At 53.4% G+C, this 23,312-nt stretch overlaps 6 protein-coding genes across 6 annotated transcripts; 4 read left to right on the forward strand and 2 right to left on the reverse strand.

Moving 5' to 3' along the window:
- Positions 1-78: 78 nt before the first annotated feature.
- Positions 79-4,761, forward strand: COCSADRAFT_143061 (uncharacterized protein). Its single transcript, XM_007702069.1, has 3 exons — positions 79-1,067; positions 1,125-4,192; positions 4,249-4,761. Exons 1-3 carry the CDS (start codon positions 435-437, stop codon positions 4,445-4,447), a joined length of 3,900 nt encoding a protein of 1,299 aa, XP_007700259.1. The 5' UTR covers positions 79-434; the 3' UTR covers positions 4,448-4,761.
- An 835-nt stretch (positions 4,762-5,596) lies between these two features.
- COCSADRAFT_325851 (uncharacterized protein) lies at positions 5,597-10,439 on the reverse strand. The gene is made up of 2 exons (XM_007702070.1): positions 6,396-10,439; positions 5,597-6,343 (listed from the first exon to the last, which is right to left on the reverse strand). Exons 1-2 carry the CDS (start codon positions 10,356-10,358, stop codon positions 5,777-5,779), a joined length of 4,530 nt encoding a protein of 1,509 aa, XP_007700260.1. The 5' UTR covers positions 10,359-10,439; the 3' UTR covers positions 5,597-5,776.
- A 917-nt stretch (positions 10,440-11,356) lies between these two features.
- On the forward strand, positions 11,357-13,657 carry COCSADRAFT_37074 (uncharacterized protein). The gene has a single exon (XM_007701671.1). It carries the CDS (start codon positions 11,622-11,624, stop codon positions 13,365-13,367), a length of 1,746 nt encoding a protein of 581 aa, XP_007699861.1. The 5' UTR covers positions 11,357-11,621; the 3' UTR covers positions 13,368-13,657.
- A 191-nt stretch (positions 13,658-13,848) lies between these two features.
- On the forward strand, positions 13,849-14,687 carry COCSADRAFT_89310 (uncharacterized protein; the record flags this gene model as incomplete). Its single annotated transcript, XM_007702071.1, has 3 exons — positions 13,849-13,961; positions 14,116-14,242; positions 14,529-14,687. The coding sequence occupies 3 exons, from the start codon at positions 13,849-13,851 to the stop codon at positions 14,685-14,687; spliced, it is 399 nt and encodes a 132-aa protein (XP_007700261.1).
- Positions 14,688-15,237: 550 nt separating this feature from the next.
- Positions 15,238-17,489, reverse strand: COCSADRAFT_357505 (uncharacterized protein; the record flags this gene model as incomplete). Its single annotated transcript, XM_007702072.1, has 2 exons — positions 15,238-17,147; positions 17,202-17,489. The coding sequence occupies 2 exons, from the start codon at positions 17,487-17,489 to the stop codon at positions 15,246-15,248; spliced, it is 2,190 nt and encodes a 729-aa protein (XP_007700262.1). The 3' UTR covers positions 15,238-15,245.
- A 711-nt stretch (positions 17,490-18,200) lies between these two features.
- COCSADRAFT_26642 (uncharacterized protein) lies at positions 18,201-23,304 on the forward strand (the record flags this gene model as incomplete). The annotated part of the gene is made up of 2 exons (XM_007701539.1): positions 18,201-18,528; positions 18,590-23,304. 2 exons carry the CDS (start codon positions 18,201-18,203, stop codon positions 23,302-23,304), a joined length of 5,043 nt encoding a protein of 1,680 aa, XP_007699729.1.
- Positions 23,305-23,312: the final 8 nt, after the last annotated feature.

The following is a 23,312-nucleotide window of genomic DNA, read 5'->3' on the forward strand; positions in this document are numbered from 1 at the left end:
ACAAACGAATAGTCGAGTCGTATCCGTCTATTCCATGTATTTAATTGTGCCCATCTCCGTCCGTTTGCAAATATACGTCGTGGCCTGTTGCGCTACCCTGAAGTGAATTACCGAGACCCTGGCCGCGCACCTATTCCTCTGCCTGGCTGAGTGACAGTAGCCTATTACAATTGCTGCTACGCACAGCCAACGCACTAAAAACCCCAGTAGCACCTTGCCCATCTACCACCTTGCCCTTTTACTCACCTCACCGTCTTTGTCCTTCCTCTTCTTCCTCCCCTCCCCTCCCCTCCCCATTCGCGTACCATACCACCGTCAACCGGCCACTCTGTCCCTGCCCGCAACCACCCAAGCTGGCTCCACGCTCCTAATTCCCACCACCCACCGTCCACGCGAATACCCTTTGGTCCACTCGAAACGGTCTACACTGAACAATGGCATCCGAAGCAGTCGCCAGCTCTGCCGCAGAGGGTCTCACCCCGGCGCAGAAGCTCCAGCAGGAGCATGCCGACCACCACGTCACCATTGAGGATGTCCCCGACGAGGAAGACGCTGCCAACCCGTCCTCTTCGGCTGCCGATGCCTCTGCTCCTCTGAGCGAGAAGGCCGCTGGCAAGCAAAAGGCTGATGATGCCCCGGCTGCCCCGAAGAAGCCCGCTCTCAACATGTCATCTGAGGAGGCTTTCCCGGCTCTTGGTCCTGTTAAGCCCCGAGCCCAGGCTTCTGTTGCGCCCACCTGGGGTAAGAAGCCTGCCTCGATCACGTCCAATGGCGTCAATGGCAATGGTGCCTCTGCCCCCTCTGCCCCCGCTGGCCGTGGCCCCACCCTTCCGTCCATGAACATCCCCGGCAAGCACACAGAACGCATCTCCCTCGCATCTCATCAGGTTGCTCCCCGCGGCGAGCTCAAGAAGCCCATCAACGAAATCGTCCGTGACATCAACAGGCGCTCCAAGGCCAACCTCGAGTACAAGCAGGCTCCCGGCGCCCTCATCTTCGAAGCCACTGGTTCTGTCGAGGCCGTCAGGCAAGCGCTCAAGGAAGTTGCCAATGAGGTTGGTTCCAAGGTAAGTCCATTGGTTATGAGAAACAGCATATTCCATACAAAAGCTGACCGTCTATAGCAATCCGTCGATGTCCCCGTCCCCGCCTCCGTCCGTGCCCACATCATCGGTCGTCAAGGATCTAAGATCCAGGAAATCAGCAAGCGCACTGGTGCCCGCATTCAGGTCCCCAAGGCTGAGCCGGGCGAGGATGAGGACACTGTGGTCAATGTTCACATTGAGGGCAATGCCTTGACTGCTGAAATGGCTCGTCGTGAGATTGACGCTATTGTCAACGAACGCACCTCGACTGTCAACCTGCGCCTCAAGGACATCCCCGCCGAATTCTATCCCTTCCTCGCAGGCCCCAACAATGTCCACACCAATAGGCTTGCCCAAGGCCGCGACGTCAACATCCAGATTCCTCAATACCACACTTGGCAGTCGCAGGCTCCTCCCGTGGCCCCACGTGGCCAGCCTGCTCAGTTTGTTCCCCAGGCAAACTTCCCCATCCAGGTTTCTGGCGACCGTGTAGCTGCCCAGCAGATCCAGGCTGAGTTGGAGCGTCGCGTTCAGCAGCTTCGCCAACAGCTGGCTACCGAGCAGCGATCCATTGAGCGTGGTAGGCATCAATTCATTGTTGGTGACCGTGGTCACTCGCTCCACGACTTCTTGGAGGAGACTGGCTGTAGCATCGTTCTGCCTCCTAACTCGGACGATAGCGAGACTGTCTACATTGTCGGTCCACCAGACAAGATCGAGCAAGGTATCAACAAGCTCGAGGATCTTGCTGCCAGCATGACCATGGCGACCGCAGACGCTGCCCGTGAGCACAAGGGCCCCAACGCTCAGACACACGCCCACAACCTGACCCGCTACCTGCGTCAACGAAAGGCCCTTGAAGAGCTCGAACGTAAGCACGAAGCTAGCATTGTCGCGCCTACCGACCGTCACGCGCCAACTGGATGGGAAATCTACGCCAAGGATGGAAAGAACAGCATGAAGGCCCGTACTGATATCATGAGCCTTTTCCAATCGCACCCACCAAGCAGGTTCTCTACTTTGAACGTCGATCCCTTCTACCACGACTTCCTCCGACAGCGCAACGCACCCAAGGTTAGGCAAGACCACGGTGTGCACATTGTCTTCCCAGACGAATCCGAGCAGTCACCCGAGCTGGTCCTTGTTTACGAAGGCAACACGCCATATGACGAGTATGACCTCCCACGAGGTGCACCATCCCAAGCCGAGATCAAGGCATACCAGAAGGGTCTGCAGGATGCCCAGCGATTCATTCTTGGTTTGACCAAGGATCAGCCAAAGATTGAGTCTCGCGGCCTTGAGTCCAACCCCAAGTTCCACCGCAAGATTGAGCAGTTCGTCAATGATGAGCAGCGTGGCCTTGCTCCAGAGCAGGTTCCCGTTCAGGCTCTGTTTGGTCAGCGACGACCTGAGCCTTATAGCCAGTCAAACAACAGCTTTGCCATCCGTGGACCCACAAACGCTATTGATGAGCTCAACGCCAAGATCCTTGCTTTCATTGAGCAAGCTGAAAAGGATGAGCTTGAGCGCAATCACATCACAACTTTTGACTACCCTCAGAAATATGCAAGCCACCTTGTAGGAAAGGGCGGAGAGAACATCCAACGTCTACGTCAAAAGTATGATGTTGATGTCCAGATCAACGATGGCAAGGTTGAGCTCAAGGGACCTTCAGCTAAGGCCCAACAGTGCAAGAAGGACATTCTTGACATGGCCAAGAAGCTCGAAGATGAAGCTACCCACATTCTCAAGGTCAAGCCACAGTACCACCGTGACCTGATTGGCGCTGGTGGCAAGCAAGTCGAGCGTCTGCAGGACCGCTACGGTGTGCGCATTAACTTCCCTCGACGAGCACAGAACGACGAGGACGCGGGCGAAGGATCATCCCAGAAGAATGTCCGCCCCAGCCAGAACCCAGATGAGGTCATCGTCCGAGGCCCTAGAAAGGGTGCCGACGAAGCCCGTGACGAAGTCCTGAGCCTTCTCCAGTACATCATGGACAACTCTTACAGCGACACTGTTTCAGTGGCGCAGAGCAACATCCCACGTTTGATTGGATCCGGTGGTCGCGAAATGGAGAACCTCCGTCTCGAGACTGGATGCCAGATTGATGTCCCTGGTGCTCGTGAAGGTGCCGATCCTTCTGGCCGCGCCGAGATCAAGCTCAAAGGAACCAAGAAGCAGGTCGAGGCAGCCAAAAAGATTCTGCAACAACGTGCCCAGGAATTCGATGATACCGTTGTCGAGACTCTTGAAGTCGACAGAAAACATCACAGGAACCTTATTGGCGGCAGTGGTGCCAACATCCGCTCCATTGTCACCTCAGCTGGTGGTCCCGACAACTCTCGCGATTTGGCTCGTATGGTGCGCTTCCCTCGCGCTGAGTCTGACGAGTCTAGCATTCGTGTAGAGGGTCCCAAGAGCGTTGTTGAGAAGATTGTTGCCGCTATCAAGGCACAGGTAGCCTCGCTTGAGAACCAGACTACCGAGACCCTCGATATCTCTCCTGACAAGCACCGCCTACTGATTGGCCGCGGTGGTGAGACTCGTCGCTCTCTTGAATCTAAGCTCAACATCCAGCTTGATATTCCCAAGCAAACCACCACTGGCGCTGCCCGTAATCAAGTCAAAATTACCGGTGAGCCTGCTGCTGTTGAGAAGGCCAAGGAGCACATTCTTGAGCTCGTCAAGGGCCAAGAAGGCGAGACCATCCAGGTTCCTCGCTACCTCCACCACGCTATTTCGGATAACGGCCAGTTCTTCCGTCAGCTTCGCAACCAACACAAGGTCACTGTTGACCACGGCGGCGAGCAGCTTCCTCCAAAGCCTGCTCAAACCGAAGCTGGAAAGTCCAGGAAGGGCGCAAACGGGGCTCTGCCTTTGATCACTGACGATGCAACCAACGGCTCTAACGAGCACTCGTGGGAGATTGTCGACAACAATGTTGTAGAGGAGGGTGCTGACACCTCAGCCACCATCCCTTGGATTCTGCGTGGACCTGCTGAGAACCTGCCGAAGGCTCGCCAGAGGCTCGAGCAGGCCATTGAGGCCGCCTCCAAGCCCTCTTCCACTGGTTACCTCATCTTGCCCGACCCACGAAGCTATAGGTAAGTTCTGTTCTATCTGTATTGAATATTCGAATTGTCATGCTAACAAGTTGCAGGCTCGTTGTCGGACCTGGTGGCTCCACCATCAACGACCTCCGCAAGAAGACGGGTACCAAGATCCAGGTCCCCCGTGACCAGGCCAAGGATGAGGCCATTGAGATTGTCGGCACCAGGGACGGATGCGAAGAGGCTCGCCAGCTGATCCTCGACATTGTGTCCAAAGGTGGTAACGGCGGTCGTAGGGAGCGCTCCTAAGCGCATGAACTCATAATATGAGTCGTGGTCCAGGGGGTAACGCATCGTTATCTCTGACGAGTATTGGATCATGCTATGAGGTAGAGAGAAGAGGAGTCATTCCTATTGGAGCTATCTCTATCTCTCCTTCTTTGATGTCAGAATTGGACTACGAAGTACATGATGACGAAACAAAAAACCTATTTTCCTCTTTGTTTCTCAGGTTATCTAAAAGCGGGGATAAAACATTATGATGATTTTTATTTATGTAGCTGTAGGAATGAGATAATCAATCCTTTAATACAAGCTTGAATGTTCTACTTTTTAGGATTTGCTTTCTGTAGTCTGCTTGGGTAGAGTATTTAGTCTTAATGTGAGATAGATAACGCATCTAAGTAGAGGGAAGAAGAGTAATATGGTAGATGGTTTCGGTTTTTTTCCTTGTTTCCATCAAGGGCTTACCTAGCCTTCCCAGGTATTCACACGTCTACTTGATACTTTCTAACAATCATCCTGTCGTCACATAGCGCTTGTAAACACTTAGCGCTTAAATAACGAGGAGAGGAACAAAAAGGGCTGAAGGGAAAAAAACAATAAGCCTTCCAAACTACACCGGCAGCAAATGCTGCGACCAATGCGAGCCGCAGCAGCCCTAGCATCGGTTAAAGCAAAAACCAGCAGCCAAGTAAAAGAAGTATGTTATATAGATGTACACAAAAGGACAAAACGGAGACAAGAATACAAGATAGAAGAGAGAAAAAAAAAGAAGGAGAAAGGATGTTTCTGAGTTTCTCCACAGACGCCAGACGCCCCTGGTTACTCGCTAAAAAAGGATGTTTATTTCATAATACAATTCATCTCATCTTATCCCAACAGCAAGCAGCAGCAGTAGCAGCAGCAGGAGCGGCATCAATCATTCACAATACACAATACATTCAAAAAGTCCAAGAACGTCCCCTTGGACAAATGCAAAAGAGAGACGGAGAGTAGAGGGGGAGGGAAAGTCAGATATGATTCCCGAAATTCCAATACGTTAATAAGTAAAATGGCTGCGTGTACGTTTTGCCCTTTTTGAGTAAGTGGCAAAAGATAAAATGGAGAAAGAAGAAGGGAGACAAGAGGGAAAAAGGAAGGAAAAAAGAAAAAATAACGTAGACCGTTGTTAGTGTTTTGCTATTGTGGCGAGCAATGGGACATTGCAAGAAAAATGCCCCTCATGCAGCCAGTCAGTACGCCGGCCCCCTTCCGCCTTTGCCCCCTTTTTTTCATTTTGCCTAAGACAGAAATGATGGGGACGTGGAGAGCCTTAAAATAGGCGAAGAAAGTGTATAGGTGGTCATGTATATCTTTTCATACAGGAGGGTTCTCGGTGTCGGCTTCATCAGCAGCAGCAGGAGGTGGGGAAGATGCTGGTGGAGGAGGCGGTTCCGTCTTGCCTTCTTCTTGATTTTGCAGAAGTCGTGCTTGCTCTTCAGGGATATCACCTGTTTCCTTTTCTTTGCCAGCCATTGGGTCTTCGGGGCGAATTACTGCTGCTTCCTCCATTTCCTCTAAGGGATTCGAGACTGGTGGTTCGCCAGACGGTTTCGTCACGGCTTCGTCGGCGGTATGCTTTCCGCGTTGGAACCAGCCACCCTTTTCCCACGCGCCAGGCTGATACAGGCAATCATTTCTCACATCTGTGTCAACAATGGCGCGCATGAGTCGGTTCAACCGGTCAAATGAAATCGGTTTGAGGATCCAGGCATCAAACCCAGCGTCAATGTAATGCTGGCGATCGCGTTCAATCAGGGATGCTGAGACCGCAATAATAGGAACGCGTCCGCAAAGGGCTGCTCGGGGAGAGTATATGTTACCATGTAACTTTTCGAATGATCGTATCATCTTTGTCGAGGTGAGTCCGTCCACAATTGGCATCTTGATAATGATTAGTTCATGTCAGAAGATATAAATAGTCAACAGCACGTACCTGCATATCCATCAAGACGACATCGACGTCTTTGGAGTTATCGCAGTATGCAGATGCGCATTCTTCACCATTCACGGTAAGGTGAACGTGGTGTCCAAGCTTCTCCAGCCGCTTCTTAACAATCCTGCTATTCACCGGATCGTCTTCGGCAACAAGCACATGCATATTGTCAGCTGATAAAGGTTCGGGTTCAGCAGCCGGCTGTACAGGCTCTTCTTCAGCAACCTCGCCGAGTATGTTTCCAGGTGGGCGGACGCCAATTGGAGAGCTGCCGCCTTCATCGGGAACCTTCAAGGCCACGATAGGAGCATCGGAACCGGGAATTGTCTCTTCACCAGGTACCCTTGATTGCATAGTCCTTTGATGAGGCGGAACAACGGTCTGGCTACTAAAGTCTTCGAGACTTTTGGACCTCCTACGAGCAGCGGCTGATGTATCCGGATCTAGACTGCTGCGTTTCATTAAAGTCGGCCTCATAGATCGCGAGCCTGGACTTGCGTCACCTCTCCCAATCAAGTGTGGCTCTTGTATGGCGTCAATAAGTCTGTCCACATCGCTTCTTTGACTCGAGCTAGTCTTGAAACTTCGCAGGCTATTCTTACTCGTCAAACTCCCAGTACTAGTCTTCCGTACGACAACATGGCTTGTCTGTTTGTCGTCTTCGTCTGCAGAACCTTGGCGAGACAGACTTGGCGCTATCAACGTCCGCTCTCCAGCAGTGGGACTGGCAATGTTAGGTATAGGCTCTTCGGCGTGAGGCGTAACGCTTCCTGCAGGTGAGGCTCCGCCAGTGGTAACGCTATCTGCCTCAGAGTCTGGAATATCGAACGGTAACTGTATGACAAATCTTGTGCCTTTGCCTTCCTCTGAGCGTAACCTTAGCTGTCCATTCATGTTTTTGATGATACGTCCTACAATGGCTAGCCCAAGACCCAACGTCGATTTTTCACCTTGTTCCGCAAGCTTCTTCTGATCTGGTATCAAGGCATCCTCTAGCATGGAGGCAGGCTCAGACTGCACTTGTTCGAGGTCATTGAAAAGCTGATCAAGCTTCTTCTGGCTCATGCCAGCACCTGTGTCAGATACTGCCACTTCAACATCAACGTGGTCTCGACCCGTCCTGGCTGCAACGTATGCTTCAACCTTTACACATCCTTGAGTGGTGTGCTGAATTGCGTTGGCTGTAATGTTGGAAATGGCCTGCCGTATTCGCCGCTGATCTCCAATACAGTGATTAGGCAAGCCTGAATGTTGAATGATTTGATAGTCGATGTTCTTTCTTTTAGCGTCATTGCGAAACATATCTGTGGCCTCCCTAATGGTGTCTTTGAGATCAAACAGCTCGCCCTTGACAAGGGGTCCGCCCTCTTCAGTCTTGGTCAAATCGAGAAGATCGTTGATTACGTAGATGAGTGATTTAGATGCCGAATGAGACCGAGAGAGGTTCTCTCGTGTTTCTGTATCCAGAGCCCCTTCTAGCGCTATCTCCAGGTAGTTGATGATGGCGTTTAGTGGTGTACGGACTTCATGTGCCGAGTTTGCAAGCAACAACCGGGTCAGCTGACTGCTTTGTAGAGCAGCTTCCTTTTGCCTCCATACTTCAATGAATTTTCCATAGACCAAACAGAGCACGGAAGCAGTTTCTATCTCTTCCTCTGTCCACTCCCGGCACTTGCCAACAACTGTCTCAGACCAGGTCTTGAAGCTCTTTCGTGGCTCCAGATAACCCTCGGTGCCTTCCTTGACATATTTTTCATAAGGGTTGCCAGCCCATTTGACTTGTCTAAGTTGTCCCTTTCGGAAAAAGACAATAAAGTCCTCGCCATCGACGGACAATGGAACTATCAGCATTCCGGCAATGGCATGGAAACCTGGCGGATACCGCAAGTCCGGAAAGTCCGAGGCAATGTCGGTGGAAGTCATTACGGCCTGGATCCTCCTCATCCTGAGGTACTCTAACATGGCGAGAGATTCCTGTGAATTTTCGAGAGTGCCCAAAATCTTAGTCTCATCGCGGATCGACAACAGGCCAAAGTCTGCGTTGAAAAGTTTGAGGAGATCGTCAGAGGAGGCGATGATGTACCCCGAGGGATTGTGCTGTGTTGGTACTGTGTTGATCAACTTGCGTGCTTGTAATCTCGATGCGTACGACAGCCTTTCGATATTTCTTGATGCTGAATCACCGATCATCCGACACATTTTACGAATGGGAAAAGAGACGCGCATGCCACGAGGCCCGTACGTATGGCACGCAATAAGGCCCCACAATTCGCCAAAAGCATTAATCGAAATCGACATTGACGATCGCACCGCCATGTTTGCGAGGTACTTTAGGTGAATCGGAGACATGGCGCGAAGGTATGAGTGGGTAAGATCGAGGGGTACCTCCAAATCTTCGGCCGTACGGCAGACTAGTCGTGCCGTTTGTAGGTCGCGATCGTATAGCATGCGGACTTTGTTGATCTTGTACAGCTCTCGAGCTTGTTTGGGTATATCCGAGGCAGGGAAGTTTAAGCCCTTGTAGAGATCCTTTGTCGCTCGAGGATCTACAAGCTCGGTGACGACACGGCCATTGAAGCTCTGATCGAATTGATAGATCATGACGCGATGGAAGCCGGTCAACTCTTTGATGACTCCAACTAACACCTTTAGAAATTTTTCTAATGAGGGCGCAGCAGCCAATTGCTCTTGCACCTGCGACAAGATATTGAAGACCTCCATAGCCGCTGCTTCACCCTTTCTTTTCCGTGCACTGCGCAGGATTCGTAAAGGCCTACTTTTGATCTCTGTGCTTTCCAAGAATTCATCAGCAGTAGGCTGACTGGACAAGGTATCTTCGGGTAGGTCAGGCGTGTTGTTGTTGGGCGGCACGAGTGGGTAGAGTGGGTCTTCCTCAAGCTCGAATTCACAAATAAATAGACCAGGGTTGGCCTCGTTCATGTGAATTGCGCACCATAGCTTGCGGGTTCGAGTGTGGCCTGCGATCTTGATGGACATGGTGAAGACCTCAGGTCCGTTAGACATGACGTTGGACTCTTCATCCTTGACAAAGTCGATGTGGTCAAGAAGGTTGTCGGCTTGCTCTTCGGAGAGGATATCTGTAAAGCTTTCAAGAGCGAATAGCTCCTTTGGAGTACGCCCTAGTATCCGCTTGGAATTCTCACTGACAATACGCACCTGCAGATTGCCATCGGGGTCATCTCGTAATGCTACCAAGAGGCCAAAGCCCTGTACAGCGCCTGGTAGATGGATGGGCTCGTCTTCGCACCGTTGTAGCGTCTCACCTTCACGCCCTGTTATGACCATGTGACCGCCCTCAGTGGAGACGTGCTTGAACCGGTGTGTGACCAAGTCACCCATGTCCATGCTGCTGATGCCACTCTTTATTGAAGGCGCTTGTTCGGGTTTGAAGGATGGCGACCGGCTGTCATCGTTTACGCTCCCATTGGATTTATTTGACGACATGTCGTTGAAAAGCTGTGAGGGTAAAGGTTGTCCGCCTCTCTGCGCCGTCTTGCCTGGTCCATGGCGCATGGCCCACGCACGTTGCGACGCATGTGAGGATTGCGATGTGAGGGAGCCCTGAGAGGCTCGGCGGGTATCGGTGGCAAGGCGAGGGTCATTTGCTCGGGAGTAGGGGTGGAAGTAGTCACCTTGTGCATTCTGACCTTTGGGCGTGGGACTAGGGTCAACGCTAATTGCACTGCGGATAGGGAAGACACGGTCGTTGGCAGAGGGGCTGAGGGGACCTGTTGTCTCAGTAGTGGAGGCGCGCGACCTTTGGCTAGGTTGTGTGGTAGCAAAGTCGATGGCGTCGGTGGCGGCAGATGACAATGGCGGCTCTTCTGGCACTGGAGAGACAGTGGAGAATTGGTGGTGACCGTTGTCGAGGGAAGAGGGTCCATCCTGGGGAATCTGACCCGATGATTGAGACATGGAGGCGCTGCAGCAGTCGTGGGCCATCTCTTATTGCAGATGAAGCGTAGACGAGGGCTGGCAAGGCGAAGTGGTCCCTTGAACCCCAGTTGGCCGCTAGGAATACAAGAACACCGGCACACGGTCGAGACTGGGGCGCTTCAACCGTCCATGGGCCTTCTAGCGAGGAATGAGGCGTGGGGATAATATTCAAGGAGGGCGTGGGAGGGTCGCGCCTTGACTTGGCGTTATGCAGGGACCGGTGAACAGGTGACGAGGGCGAAAGTGATGACGACGGGACTGATAGTAGCTAACAGAAGACCCCTTTTTGATTTTGTCGTCGTCGTGGCCGGGGTAGGGTAGGGCCGGCAGGCGCATCAAATTGGGCAGTGTTGCTGCTGAAGGTGGAGGGTGCGGGGGCGGCGAGGAAATCTGGACCTTTGGAGGAAACAGGGTAGCAGGCAAGGACAAAGATTAGATGTTGACGGCGGGCGGGAGGCGACAGCAGCACCAGCACCAGCACCAGCACCAGCAGACAGGGCTCCTACGAGTAGCTGGGGCGGCGCATGCACAGTGAAGCAGAGGACGTCAGTGTCGTACTACAGGCGAAGCTGGACAACAGTCATAACCGGCTGGACAGAGACTTGGACGGCCTGGTGCACGCCCTGGCGCGTCGATCGCCGCCGGCTTTGGGGATAGCTGGCGCATATCTGGGATCTACAATTTAAGCCTAGTGCAGCATAGCGCAGGCAGAGGACGGGCGAGGCGTGAAAAGCTCTGGTGTGGCCAAGTGGTGCGCAAGCATGGCTTTTTGGCGACAATTGCATGCTGGTGTCGCCACGACCCACCCACCGCCCATGCGGCTGTGCTTGCCTTGCCACCAGGCGCCATATGACGTCACCCTTCCGCCTCTTGCGTCGGAGTGCGGCCTGCTTCCCCCGATGCCCGGCCGGACCGGAACAAGTGTCTCGCCGTTGCTGAGTGCACGTGACGGTCACCACCATTGCCCATGTCCATGTCCTGCCCATGTTCTGCCCGTCCTGCCCGCCCTGCCCGCCCTGGCCCATCCACGTACTTACTACATGCACATACACATGCTACACCTGCTGTTGCGCCCACGTCCCATAACCTCCTCGCCATAAACCCTTCCCATGTTCATGACACCCCTTCGCCCTCTCTGCCACATGCATCAGACTAGATAGCCACGAGGGCCCGGTGGGGCTGCGGCCAATGGCGGGTTAACACACTCCCTCTGCCACTGCCCTTTGTCCTGTTCACCGCAACCCCAAAACACACACCCTCCCTTCTCCAATGGCAACGCAATCACCAGCCCGGGCCCTTAATGTCCTCGTCGCCCTGACAGACCCCTCGGCCTTCCGCTTTGGCTGCTCCATCGTCGCCCGTCTGCACCGTCTCGACAATGTCTCTCTAAAGGTCATTGCCTGCAAAGAATTCTCAGCCGCCGCCCAGACAACCATTCCTCCGCAACTCGAGCCGCTATGGCACACATACACGCCTGACGGCACTGCGCCGCCCGACTGGCAGCATGCCGACTACCTCGACACATGCGTTGCCGACTATTGCACCTGGGCAGACCTGTTGGTCCTTGCGCCACTCAATGCAGAGAACCTGGCGCGCATGCTCCATGGCTTCACAACCAGCCTGCACCTGCAGCTTCTGCGCAGCTGGAATGTGTCCAAGAAGATACTGCTCATACCCGCAATGTCAACACTGATGTGGGAGAATCCCATGTCGCGGAAACAGATCAGCAAGATCCGACGCAAGTGGAATTGGATCCGCGTCTTGCCCCCCTTCCTGTGGTCGTTTGATCACTCCGGCCGCAAATATCAGTCGTGGATAGAAGGCCACAAAGCTTTCAACGAATCCATCCAGACTCAGATCGATCTCATGGCTGTAGGCAACCGCACTGTCGCCCTGCCTATTGCCCATCTACCAACACTGACACCTACGAGGAGCAAAGGGCCCCGTCTTCCGCCCGAACTCTGGTCCATCGTCCTTGAATTCACAAAAGACTGGGAACTAGCCACCACTCTCAACGTCCACACAAACTTGTCAATACCCAAAGAATGGCGCCAGGCCGCGAGCGACGAAGGACCGAAGACGCAGATGCAGAAACTCGAGTGGGCCCTGCTCACATATCCATACCCGGACATCAAGAAGGTTTTTGACACGGAAAAGCCGACACGCATATCACGCCTTTGCATTGAACTCATCATGCGCTTTGCCATGGTGCCTGTGCTTGTCCATCTGGAAACATGCCACAAGGATCTTTTCTGGGGAACCTTTGGCCATACGTTCCTTCCTCACAAGGCCTCGGTGTTTGGCAAGACAGAGATTTTGGACTATTGGAGAACGTCGCCTGCTTTCTTGACAAAGGAGTACTCTGACGAGGCCATTGACGATGCGAGCCGTGCTAACTCGGTCCAAGTCCTTGATTGGTGGTACCACTCTGGCCTTGCGCTCAAATACACCGAAGCGGCACTTGAGCAGGCAAGCTCTCAGGGCCATATCCATGTGCTCAAGTGGTGGAAGGAACACAGTCGCCACCGGACTGCCCCTTCTGTCCCCTCTAGCCCAATCGACGAAGACGCCCCTACCAAATCGCATCGCGAGGACCTACCGCTCAAGGTCGGAAAGTCCATCACTTACGCAACACAGTCTGGCTGTTTACCTGCAATTATCTTTTGGGTCGACTCGGGCATCCCCTTCTCCCACGAGGACACGATTGCGAAGATTGCCTCGACCCACGGCCATACTCACATTCTAGACTACTGGCGCAAACTCCGCGGCGAGAAAATTCTTTTTGATAACCAGGTTCTTGTGGGGCCTACTAAAATGGGCCACGCCCACGTACTCGAGTGGTGGAAGCGCAGTGGTTTGAAAGTCGAGTACAAGACATGTGACATAGAAGAGGCCCTGGAAGACGGGGTCGAGGGAGCCAAAGGCGAGGCCGTGAGGAGATGGTGGGCGCTGAACGGACTAAATCTCGGTGTCGGGACGAGCGAGTGGATGAGAGTCAAGGTATTGGGCTCGTGACGATGGCATAGCACAATAAATGAAATTGATCGCATGTCATTTTTCTTTGCTTGTTGCATGTGTGTGTATGCAGTATGCATGCCATCTATTCAAACGAGCGGAAACGGCTACTCAAAGTGAATCGACCGCCCCGCGACCGTCTGATAGGCGTCCCCACGACAAAGGCGCAACAGGGTCTTCTTACCCCTTCGGGCCGGCCTATCAGGAGCGGGAGTCGGCGAGCCAGGTATCCGAGAGCCAATCGGGGGTTCGGGATTTGTCGTCTTGCCTTTTGTCGTAGATTCTTACCTAGAGCCGAGCCCTAAAGCCGCTACGAGAATCGGCAACTTTCTGTACACCGTATCTACTTTTCAACACCTCACCTGCACCATCCGCTTCTGCACTCGCATACCAATTCCCACCCTCGTACCGCACCTACCAAAGTAGATTCGGCAATCTCTACCACCTCCCCGTACACGCTCGCAAATTCTTCATTTCTACAATGGACAAGGTATTCACCTACTCCGATGTTTCCGAACACAACACCAAGAAGGATCTGTACATTGTCGTACATGACAAGGTCTATAATGCTTCGAGCTTTGTAGATGAGCACCCGTACGTTGCCTCCGTTGGACGCTGCACATTATGTTGCGGGTGTCTTTGGTGATGGTTATTGCAGAAGAACCCCACCTTGGACCTCGGTCGTGCTGGCTGCACTTCATCCCCAAGTTTCAGGCAACAAAACAATCGCTGACATTTTGATATCCAGGGGTGGTGAAGAGGTTTTGCTCGATGTCGGAGGCCAGGACTCTACAGAGGCATTCGAGGACGTCGGCCACTCCGACGAGGCTCGCGAGATTCTCGAGGGTCTGTACGTTGGAAAGCTGGAGCGCAAGGTACATCTTGAATTTCCCACCTTCACTTCCCCCCTCCCCCTTTCCTCCGCATCTTTTTTTCTTCAATTCCCGAGACTGGCAACGTATAGCTGGATGTTGCGAATCCCCAGGCAAACGGAAGTTCCGCCAAGCACATGGGGCCTCGGTCCCCGATCGCGGAAAGGCGACATCCGCAATTCCCGGCGGAGACGCTCATGCGGGAATATCTCGGAGCACTTCCCAAAGAGACATCCGTGGACGAACTACCAGACGGTTAACGACAAGGCTTGGCTGACACATCGAATAGGAGGGTGACCCAAAGCCCAAGAGCTACCCAGCGGTTGGTGATACTGCTACTGCTACCGATGGTGCCTCGACTGGCGTCGGCCTTTACGCCATTATTCTCCTCGGTGGAGCCCTTGCCTTTGCCGCCTACACTTTCATGAACAAGCAGTCGGCTGAGTAGAAAGTGATGCTCAGGTAGCAGCCACACATCAGGCAAAGTAAATGAACACACAAAGGAAAGCAAGGGACCGTGAAGGCGATTACGTGTCCTTAAGTGGGGTGGGGAGAGAGCGTGAAGAGGACGTTCAACGTCTCGGTGGGATTTGTAGTAGAAGTGTAGAGTGCATGAGGGCGTTTCTTCAACACATACATGTACATGATCCGAGAGGACTGGACTGGTTTAGGACATCTTTTGTGCCTGGGGCGCAGGCTTTCCGATTTGGAATACATTTATTATACTTTGACTTGCGTTTTTTTTTACCTGGATATGTTGATTCGTTTCTTATGTTCCAACTTGGGATAACTACACTTAAACTCATTCCACCATTTCCGATCCATAAATCATCAAACAACTTTTATTTTACCAGTGAACCCACATGCCCAGATCCAAATCACTCCAAGCCCAAATCATTTGATTTCCACCCCTCCTTTCCCCATTTTGAAATTTCCAATCTTCCTCAAATCATCAACGAGAAAAAAAAGGGTATCATTACTCCAACATGACTGATTAGAAAAACATCTACATGTTTCTAAACACATTACCACTAGCATTCCTCCTTTGTCCGTCTCTCCTCCGATCATGGCGCTGGCCTCCCTCTTCATCCGCATGACTCTGCCTCTTCTTCTGCTTGCGTTCAGGCGCAAATGTGATTTCGCGCTCACCCACCACTGTTGTATTTGATCGGGACGAGGAAGAAGCAGCATGTTTCGAGGGCTTGAGTTTGGAGACGCGGGAGCCGAACGTCTTGTCTTTGGCTGGAGCAGAGGAGCGGTGGTTATTGGAGTTGTTGTGGGAAGATGAGACGTGCATTTCCGGGCCGCGTTGGGAGCGGTGGCCAGATTTCTTGTAGGAGTTGGATGAGATGCGGGTGTCTTGTTGTTGTGATTTCTTTGGTGCTCGGACTCGGTCAGCCTCGGAATCGTCATCACCATCGGAGTCTTCGTCCGAAGATCCCTTTCGGGATTCCAGCTCCTCTTGCTCGGCGGCAGTGAGGCCCTTGGGGATCTTGGTGCTGGGGTTGAGTTGCTGAAACTCGCGGGTTTGCTCGTCGATTTCGAATTCGGGGTCTTCGAACATCTTTGCGAAACGCGGGTCGTTGAGGACACCGCCGGCAGCGGGTTGGGCGCCGTCTTCTTGGACGGCGGGCGCAGCCTGGACCATGTCGTCGTCGCCGCCGTTCTTGAGTACGCGCTTGGCGCGCCTGCGCTCTTGCTCTTCCTGCTTCTCCAACATCTTCTCGGCAAGCTTGCGGTTGACCTTGACGGCCACCTTTTTGCTGCCACGGATTCTGCTTTCGCGCTCCTTGTTGATTTTCTCGGCGATGCTCTTGGCGCGCTGTTCTTGCCAGAGATCTGGGTTCGAGATGAGCCGTGCTTCCTCGTACAGCTTTTGGGCGACAAAGAAACCGTGCATGTACGGACGAAGGAGACTGGTGGTTCCGACAAGGTGGTCGAGTGACAATTGTTTCAGTTGGTCCATGGTCAAGAACTTGAAGTTGTCGTACACGTCTCCCACGGCGCCCTTGCCGAAAGCGTTGGGGTCATTGGGGTCTTCGGCCATTTCTTCCACGATATTGTCGAGAAAATGACACCATCTTGGCGCTGGGCCTAGTTGCGGGATGAAGAAAGAGTGTTGTTGCCTTCCCTCGTTCGCAGTTAGCAGCATGCCGCTCTTGGGTACCCACTCGACATGGTTCAAGTCGACAGACGGCTGTACAGAGGTCCATGGAGTGCCGTCCTTTGCGTCCCAAATCTTGATGACGCGCTGGTCGGCAGTTAGTATCTTTGGCTCGGGTGTCTGTGCGCCATCAAGGTATATGATATTCTTTATGGCAAAGCCATATCCTTGATCCTTTCTCAGCAGCGGCTTAGGAGATCGCAGGTCGTAGAGGTGTGTTATGCCATTGGAGTCTCCGACGGCCATTTCCAGGCCATTCGGGGAAAAGGCAAGGGCAGTCGTCTCTGAGCGGCCCTCGAAAGCGTCCTTGGGAGATGACAAGATACCGACTCGGGTACGGGTGCGCGAATCAAAGTACTCGACAGTGCCCAGTGAGGTGCCCAGTGCCAGTAGGCCGTGCGTCTGTTCTGCAATAGCGCCTGTGTTGACGGCACCAGCGTCGATGCCACCCTGCAGTCCACCCGCAGCTAGGTCGTCGCTGCCGCCCACATCAACTTCGTAACTGCGCATAAAGCGGCCGACCTCGAGGTTCAGCCGGAAGCACTCTCCCATTCCTTCAGCATTGACGCCAACGGACGGCACCAGACACTCGGTGGATCGGCGGTCGTATATGAGGTCGCGGCCATAGCGAGGTATGCGGCTGGCGTAGTGGAGGCCTCCGCCCGTGTGGAACTCGATGCACCGGTCCTGCTGCAAATGAACGCTCTTGGTCGCATCAGACGAGAGTAGGTGGAAGGTTTGGTTCTAGCAGGAGGTCAGCATTTAGTGAAGTGCGATTTGAACATGTGGGATGCATACAAGAGTATTGGTATGGCGCGCAAAGGACAGAGACAGGTGGGGAAGGTAGTGAACATGTATTTGAGGCTTGTATGTTCCGGTGCTCATGACCCAGTCGCCATCCTCGCTGACACGCACACACTGGCTGGCCTCTTCAAACTCAAAATCCTGCAGCAAATCCACACGATTGGCGAATTCGGGGTCGTTTTTCAGACTGCGTTTGCGCTTGCGAATCAGCCATTCGGGCAGGGGACGGGCTTCGCTGCCGCTAATGGTGTAGACGGGCACGTTTCCGGCGGAGATTTTCATGGTGGCGCGACGGAGGGGTAGAAAAGATAAGGTCGCACCGCAAGAGCAACAGACGGAGAAGAAGCAGACGATGAAGAAGTTGGCGCGGGCAAAAAAAGAGCGGGTCCAGCCCACGGGCCAGGACCGGGGCTTCGCGCTCCCACAGCTGCGGACAGCGGGCTATAGATATGGATGGGCATGGCTCTTAGGGCAACGCGCCGCTTGCCGAGCCGCCTTCGCTCCCAGCTGCTCCCCCGACTCCACCACCCCCCAGCAGAACTACATACATCTAGACATAGATACACATCCTGCCTACCTACCGTATCCGGCGTCGCATCGCGGCATACGGTGTCGAGTCCACGCCAGTGTCTGAAACCCTTCACCTCCCTTCCTAAGACGGGCCTATCGCGCATCACCTAATCATCGCCCATCCCCCACCGTCGCCCGGGACCCCCAGCTGCGCCCACACATCCCATCACCGTCGGGGCCGGCCAGCAGCAGCGGTCGCCATGCTCCATCCGCTACACCAGACACCCCAACCAGACCATGCCGGCTTGAGAGACGCCATCTCCCCTTCCACGCCCTCCTCGTTGCTGTAATCGTTGCAGTCGCGCGCGACGCGTCGAGCGGCCCGCAGCGCAGTTGATGGAAAAGGTGTACAGCGCCGTCCTCGGAGTGAAGATACGTCGCGAATACCACCTGAATGTTCCGTAGAGGGCAGCCGTCTCTCTAATGGAATTTCTCAAGACGTGCACAACCAATGCGCAAGCGATAGGAGACTTTGAAGCCATTGCCTACCAAGCCATCTCCGTCACCCGCACCACCACCAATACTACTACTACTACTTCTACCACCTCACCACAATCCTCCAGACAACCACCCCCATCCTGGAGCCCTTCCGAAGACACTCGTGCTGTCGAGGCTGAATTGCGCCATGCTCTCCACCTGGTTGCGCACGACGCCGCGCGCCCCTGGCTCTGGCTGTTTAAGCCGACCACGGTTGACAAGCTAGGCCAAGCCAGTCCCCAGCTGCCAGAACTCGACGGCTACCGCTTGCAACGTCCGTTTTCTCCCTCAGATGACCCTCGTACACATCCCACTGCAATACTGACACTTTCTAGGCGAACACACGGGCGCTATCAAGGCCATCGATCTAGTCCGTCCCCCCATGCGCCCAGGCGCTCCCCACCCACCCGCTACCTCGAATCACACAACCTCAACAAACGCGCCTCAACGAGGCTTACAAAGTGGCAATAATCCAAGACCCGCACAGGGAAGCACGCATCCGCAACCGTCTGCTGACCCACCCCCACCACCTGATTGCTTCACCCTCTATGAGCTCTTCACATCGTCTGTTGTCGCATTGATCTCGTTCCATGTTGTCAAAGACTGCCAAGTGGTAGCTTTGAATTATCGCACATTCGTATCCAAGGCTTCCAAGTGCATTGCTGATGGTCAAACCGAGGTTGACCCCCAACCAGAGGTGCATCGTCTTACCAGTATCAACGTTCACTGGGCTAGCTCAGGCACGCTTTTGCTATCAACCTTTACTGACCGAAAGAACACAATACGTTGCTTGAGCAGCGTCTCGACTCAAACTGAGGAGAGACAGCTTGTTGGCACATGCATCCGTGTAGCACCCAATGGTGTGCTAGCCACCATCATCAGTTTTGAAGATCCCCTAGATTCCATCAACGAGGAAATTAGCATCCGTCACCGGAAACGTACAAAATCAACATCTCTAGAGCAAAATATTGAAAAATGGAAATCGGGTGTCAAGCGTTGGCTAGGCTGGAAAGGCTACGATTTGCCTGACTTAGATCAGAGAACCTCGTGGGTCAGGATTCACACCACGCTGACGCCAAGCCCCATTCTCTCGAGCCCGGTTTCAGTCGGTCCAGAACGGGATATTCTATGGCCACGAGCACTGTGCTTCTTCCACGTTATAAATGAAACGGATCTCACCGTTACGGGAACAAACACCATCGGTGCAGCTGGAAACTCCAACATACTGAGATGGTTCGAGACACCAGAGTCCATGGGTTTCAAGGACCCACTTGATGTTGCGCAAGAGTGGTTTCTGGGAAAGCCGGACCGCGATAAGATTCTTGAAGCACGAAAGAAGGCCAAAAAGGCCGAAGAAGACGCTGTCCGCCGTAAAGAGGAACACCCTGGCCTACATCCATCATCGCCGCTCAACGCTCGTGGCGGAACCTATGGCGATTTACAACCAGTAAGCGGTGTGTACCCCACGCCGCCAGATGGAATTGCCCCTGGTACTGGGGTATCCTATAGCGACACGCCGACTGTATCTGGAGCAGCTTCCAATGTTGTCTTAGTACCCGGAGGAAGCAATCCTGCCATCAACATCTCTGCTCCACCGGACAGTGCCAAGACTGAAGACCAACAAATGGTCACTACATCTCCAGCTGTTCCTTCTGCGACCGATAATTTCAACACATCGAGCGGTAACGATGACCTTTTTGAGGACATGGAGGAAGACGGTTACACCGGTGACCGTATCAACGATACAGATTTCGATTTCTTTGATGGCCCGGATAATGACGACGTTGATATGCTAGACGCACCTGCTCTACCTAATGATAATGCACCACCTACTCATGCTACACAGGACCCACACCCCAAAGCCGCTACGGAGCCTCAGGCCCAAGATGACATGTCGGATCCTTTCGCAGCCCTCGAGAACGCACTTGCTACAGCTTCTGAGCCTGCGATGAGCCAAGATCATACCAAAGGCAAAGAACCTGCGCATATGCCAGCACCCAAGATTGAAATCTCTGATAATTCAGGAGACACCAAATCATCACCAGTGCGAAGGAATGTTTCATTCTCCAGGGCACCTACGCCGCCTCTGAGTCCCAGCAAGATCCTCAAAGCGCTAGAGCCGTCTCCACCTCGTAAATCAGCATCACGCACTCGATCAGAACGAGGTTCTGAGAGTCACCCTGATGCACACTTCACCCCGGTTGTGTTTAATCGTAAGATGAGCTTGTCTGATGCAAAGTATCAGGGCGGACGGTTTAGTGCACATCGCCCCACCACTCCGACTGGCCAAGTTCAGCTCAGTCCCAGCCCAGCTAGAAATACTGGTGCTACACAACCGAAGAGCTTGAGAGAATTTCCCCTGCTTTCGAAGCTTCGACTCGCAGCCGGAATCGCATCTGCAAACCGAATCCCGGAGATGGCATCTCTAGCTCGCGCGGTCAGTGACGATTCAGATTCTTCGAGTGAGGTGTCGGATGCATCTGGCAACGATTCTGGAGATGAAGAGGTAGAGGTGACGCCTGCTGCTATCATGAATAGCCTTACTATGCCCGCCAAGAGGAAGTTGCAAAGTGAGGGCAACGCGACCCCACTGTCTGTGACCTCGTTTGCAGAATCCCTAGGAGGTGACTGGCTAGATTTGTATGGCTTGCACCTAGATGAAGCCAACCTCAGTAGTTTCGAACCAAGTCTTTGGGACTGGTCTCTGGTCAATGTTCCTTCTCCAGCCGAGCGGCCCGTAGCTGGGGCACGGTACAGTCTGCCTGCTTTGTTACCGGGCCCTGCGCAGATGCCCGACACCCCTACTTCTCAGCCCGATCCCGCGTATGAAGTACCAGATGAGAAGCCGCTGAGTGCAAAGGATAGCATCTCCATCACACAGATTGTGACTGACCAGCTTGTCTCTACAACACTTGATATGCTCAGCGAGGACCCACCCATAAGAAGCGAATTCAACAACGACGCTGTGGCCGAGACGCCTTGGTACAATGTTATCAAAAACCTCTTTCCAACGGCTACAGATTGCGATCTGCCTACATTGGCAGGTGTCAACGAAGTATTCCAGGACTATACCGCTCTGGCCAAAGCACAGCAAAGACCTCCTGCACGAAAATCAGATAGCCCAGCAGTCACGGGGAGTCACATGTATCAAATTCAGGCGCCATTCCTGAGAGTGCGTCGTGCAGAGACGCACTGGGATCTACTGCCGCCTGCGGTGGCGTTTTGGGAGACACTAGGACTCTCCCCCATCAGCCACCCAAAGAACATTGTCACGTTCTGTGTATATCCCCACAGCGATGCAATAAGACCGTGTTTGGAAAACTTTCTGCTTAACCTCCAGCTTGCCTATGATGGCTGTAAACTTGGTAATCACAGTCGGGTGGAGACGGCGGTAGAGTACGAAGGCGGCCTTGTACCCGTCAGGGCAACCTCGACCATTACACCGCGAGAAACATTCAAACTTCTTAAAGATACGTGCATTCAGCTCGGTAAGCTTCTCGCTCTTCAATACGGCCAAATACGAGAGCAACAGGATTTCAAGGTCGATGCCTTTGTCATTTACATGATTGATCCTTTTGGGGGGTCATCAGCAGTTTGGGAACTGTGTTCGGCCTTTTGGGCGCTGTTCCAGGCATACACGCAAGGTCATCCAGGACGTCCAGACCAGCCACAGAAGCCAGATGTCGTGCTACAGATCATCCCTATGAAGTATGTCGCTTCATTTGATGCACCCGTTATCCTTGACCCATCTACGTACATGGGCCTTGCGCGAGAGGTCTACGATCGATGCCCTCCCAGTGCGCCAAGTGGTGACAAGACATCTCTGAGCATATACAAAGCACCTGCGTTCCATCTGGAAGAGACACTACCGCGCAATATCCCTTTCAAACTTATATCCGAGCCAGCCCAGGACTTGTTGCGGGAGAACACGTACATGCATCTCGGCTACGCCATCAGTCTTGATGGTGCGTGGGTTACTGCTGCATGGACTGACAGCTGTGGCAAATCTCAGGCAGTCGTCTCGTACTACTTGGGGACAAGAATGTTCAGAGAGATTGCGAAGGAGATATGGCAAACTACTATCGAGATACTACAATCTCGAAGAGTCAACTGGCGTGTCTGCATCGCCAAAGCTGGTGTGCTTGAAAGGGAAGAGCTTGAGACATGGGTCTTTCTCATCTCATGCCCCACACAGATTAATGTCTTTGTCACATTGCTCACAGCAGTTGATACGGATCCGCCATACCAATTCACGCCTACAGTGCCTAATTCAACCCCAGCAACTGGCGCTGGAGCTACCACACCAGGTTCTACACCCCAAGCTGGTGTGTCACCTTCAGATCCAGGACCGGGTCTTACACCCGCCGCCACACCTGCCACCGACCCCACGGCCACAGATCCAGCTGCCGATCCCGAGGCACGTCTCATAGATGTAACTGACGACACTTGGGGCATAATCCTTGCCCATCGTTTGCACAACTCGCACACAACGACCCAGTTCAGCCCAGCCCTCATATCAGGCCTACTCGTCAAACGCGGCGAAACATTACAAACATCCAACAGCATCGCGCACCTTATCCCAGACGCAGAGCAAGGACCCATTGTCATAGCCGTAAACTTCCTCTGGATCGGCGCTGTAGGCTCATCTCGTAATGCCACTACCAACTTGCCCTTTCCCTCAAGTACATCATCTTCTGCGAATGCATCGGCATCCTCCTCAATATCGTCCTCAGACCTGCCTAGTCCTGGTGGCTCTAATCTTCCGAATCCATATGCCAACAATCCTGGCACGCCACAGAGTCCTGGGCCGGGTCAGGAGGGTCAGAGAAGCACAACAAGTCTTATGTGGACGCCTACACCACAGACAAGAACGACAGCTGAAGGACTGCTGAAAGAAGTCCTCGGACAGTTTAGGGCATTGGGTTTGTTGGCTAAGTTGAGAGGAATGAGGGGTACGAAGAATGGGACTATCCCCTGGCATGTTGCTGCTGCTAAGAGGGGAGTTGAGGGGTTGAGTAAGATTAGCGGTGGTGCTGGAGCTGCAGTGTGATTGAATTG

The sequence above is a fragment of the Bipolaris sorokiniana genome, assembly GCF_000338995.1.
Source record: "Bipolaris sorokiniana ND90Pr unplaced genomic scaffold COCSAscaffold_7, whole genome shotgun sequence".
NCBI classification, from domain to species: domain Eukaryota; kingdom Fungi; phylum Ascomycota; class Dothideomycetes; order Pleosporales; family Pleosporaceae; genus Bipolaris; species Bipolaris sorokiniana.

What these genes read in the sequence shown, in the direction of transcription:
- COCSADRAFT_143061 (XM_007702069.1), top strand. Translation starts at nt 435, where the DNA reads ATGGCATCCGAAGCAGTCGCCAGCTCTGCCGCAGAGGGTCTCACCCCG. An exon ending in CCAATGAGGTTGGTTCCAAG is followed by an intron (nt 1,068 to 1,124) that starts GTAAGTCCATTG and finishes GACCGTCTATAG; the next exon opens with CAATCCGTCGATGTCCCCGT. An exon ending in CCCGACCCACGAAGCTATAG is followed by an intron (nt 4,193 to 4,248) that starts GTAAGTTCTGTT and finishes AACAAGTTGCAG; the next exon opens with GCTCGTTGTCGGACCTGGTG.
- COCSADRAFT_325851 (XM_007702070.1), bottom strand. Translation starts at nt 10,358, where the DNA reads ATGGCCCACGACTGCTGCAGCGCCTCCATGTCTCAATCATCGGGTCAG. An exon ending in TCGTCTTGATGGATATGCAG is followed by an intron (nt 6,344 to 6,395) that starts GTACGTGCTGTT and finishes ATCATTATCAAG; the next exon opens with ATGCCAATTGTGGACGGACT.
- COCSADRAFT_37074 (XM_007701671.1), top strand. Translation starts at nt 11,622, where the DNA reads ATGGCAACGCAATCACCAGCCCGGGCCCTTAATGTCCTCGTCGCCCTG.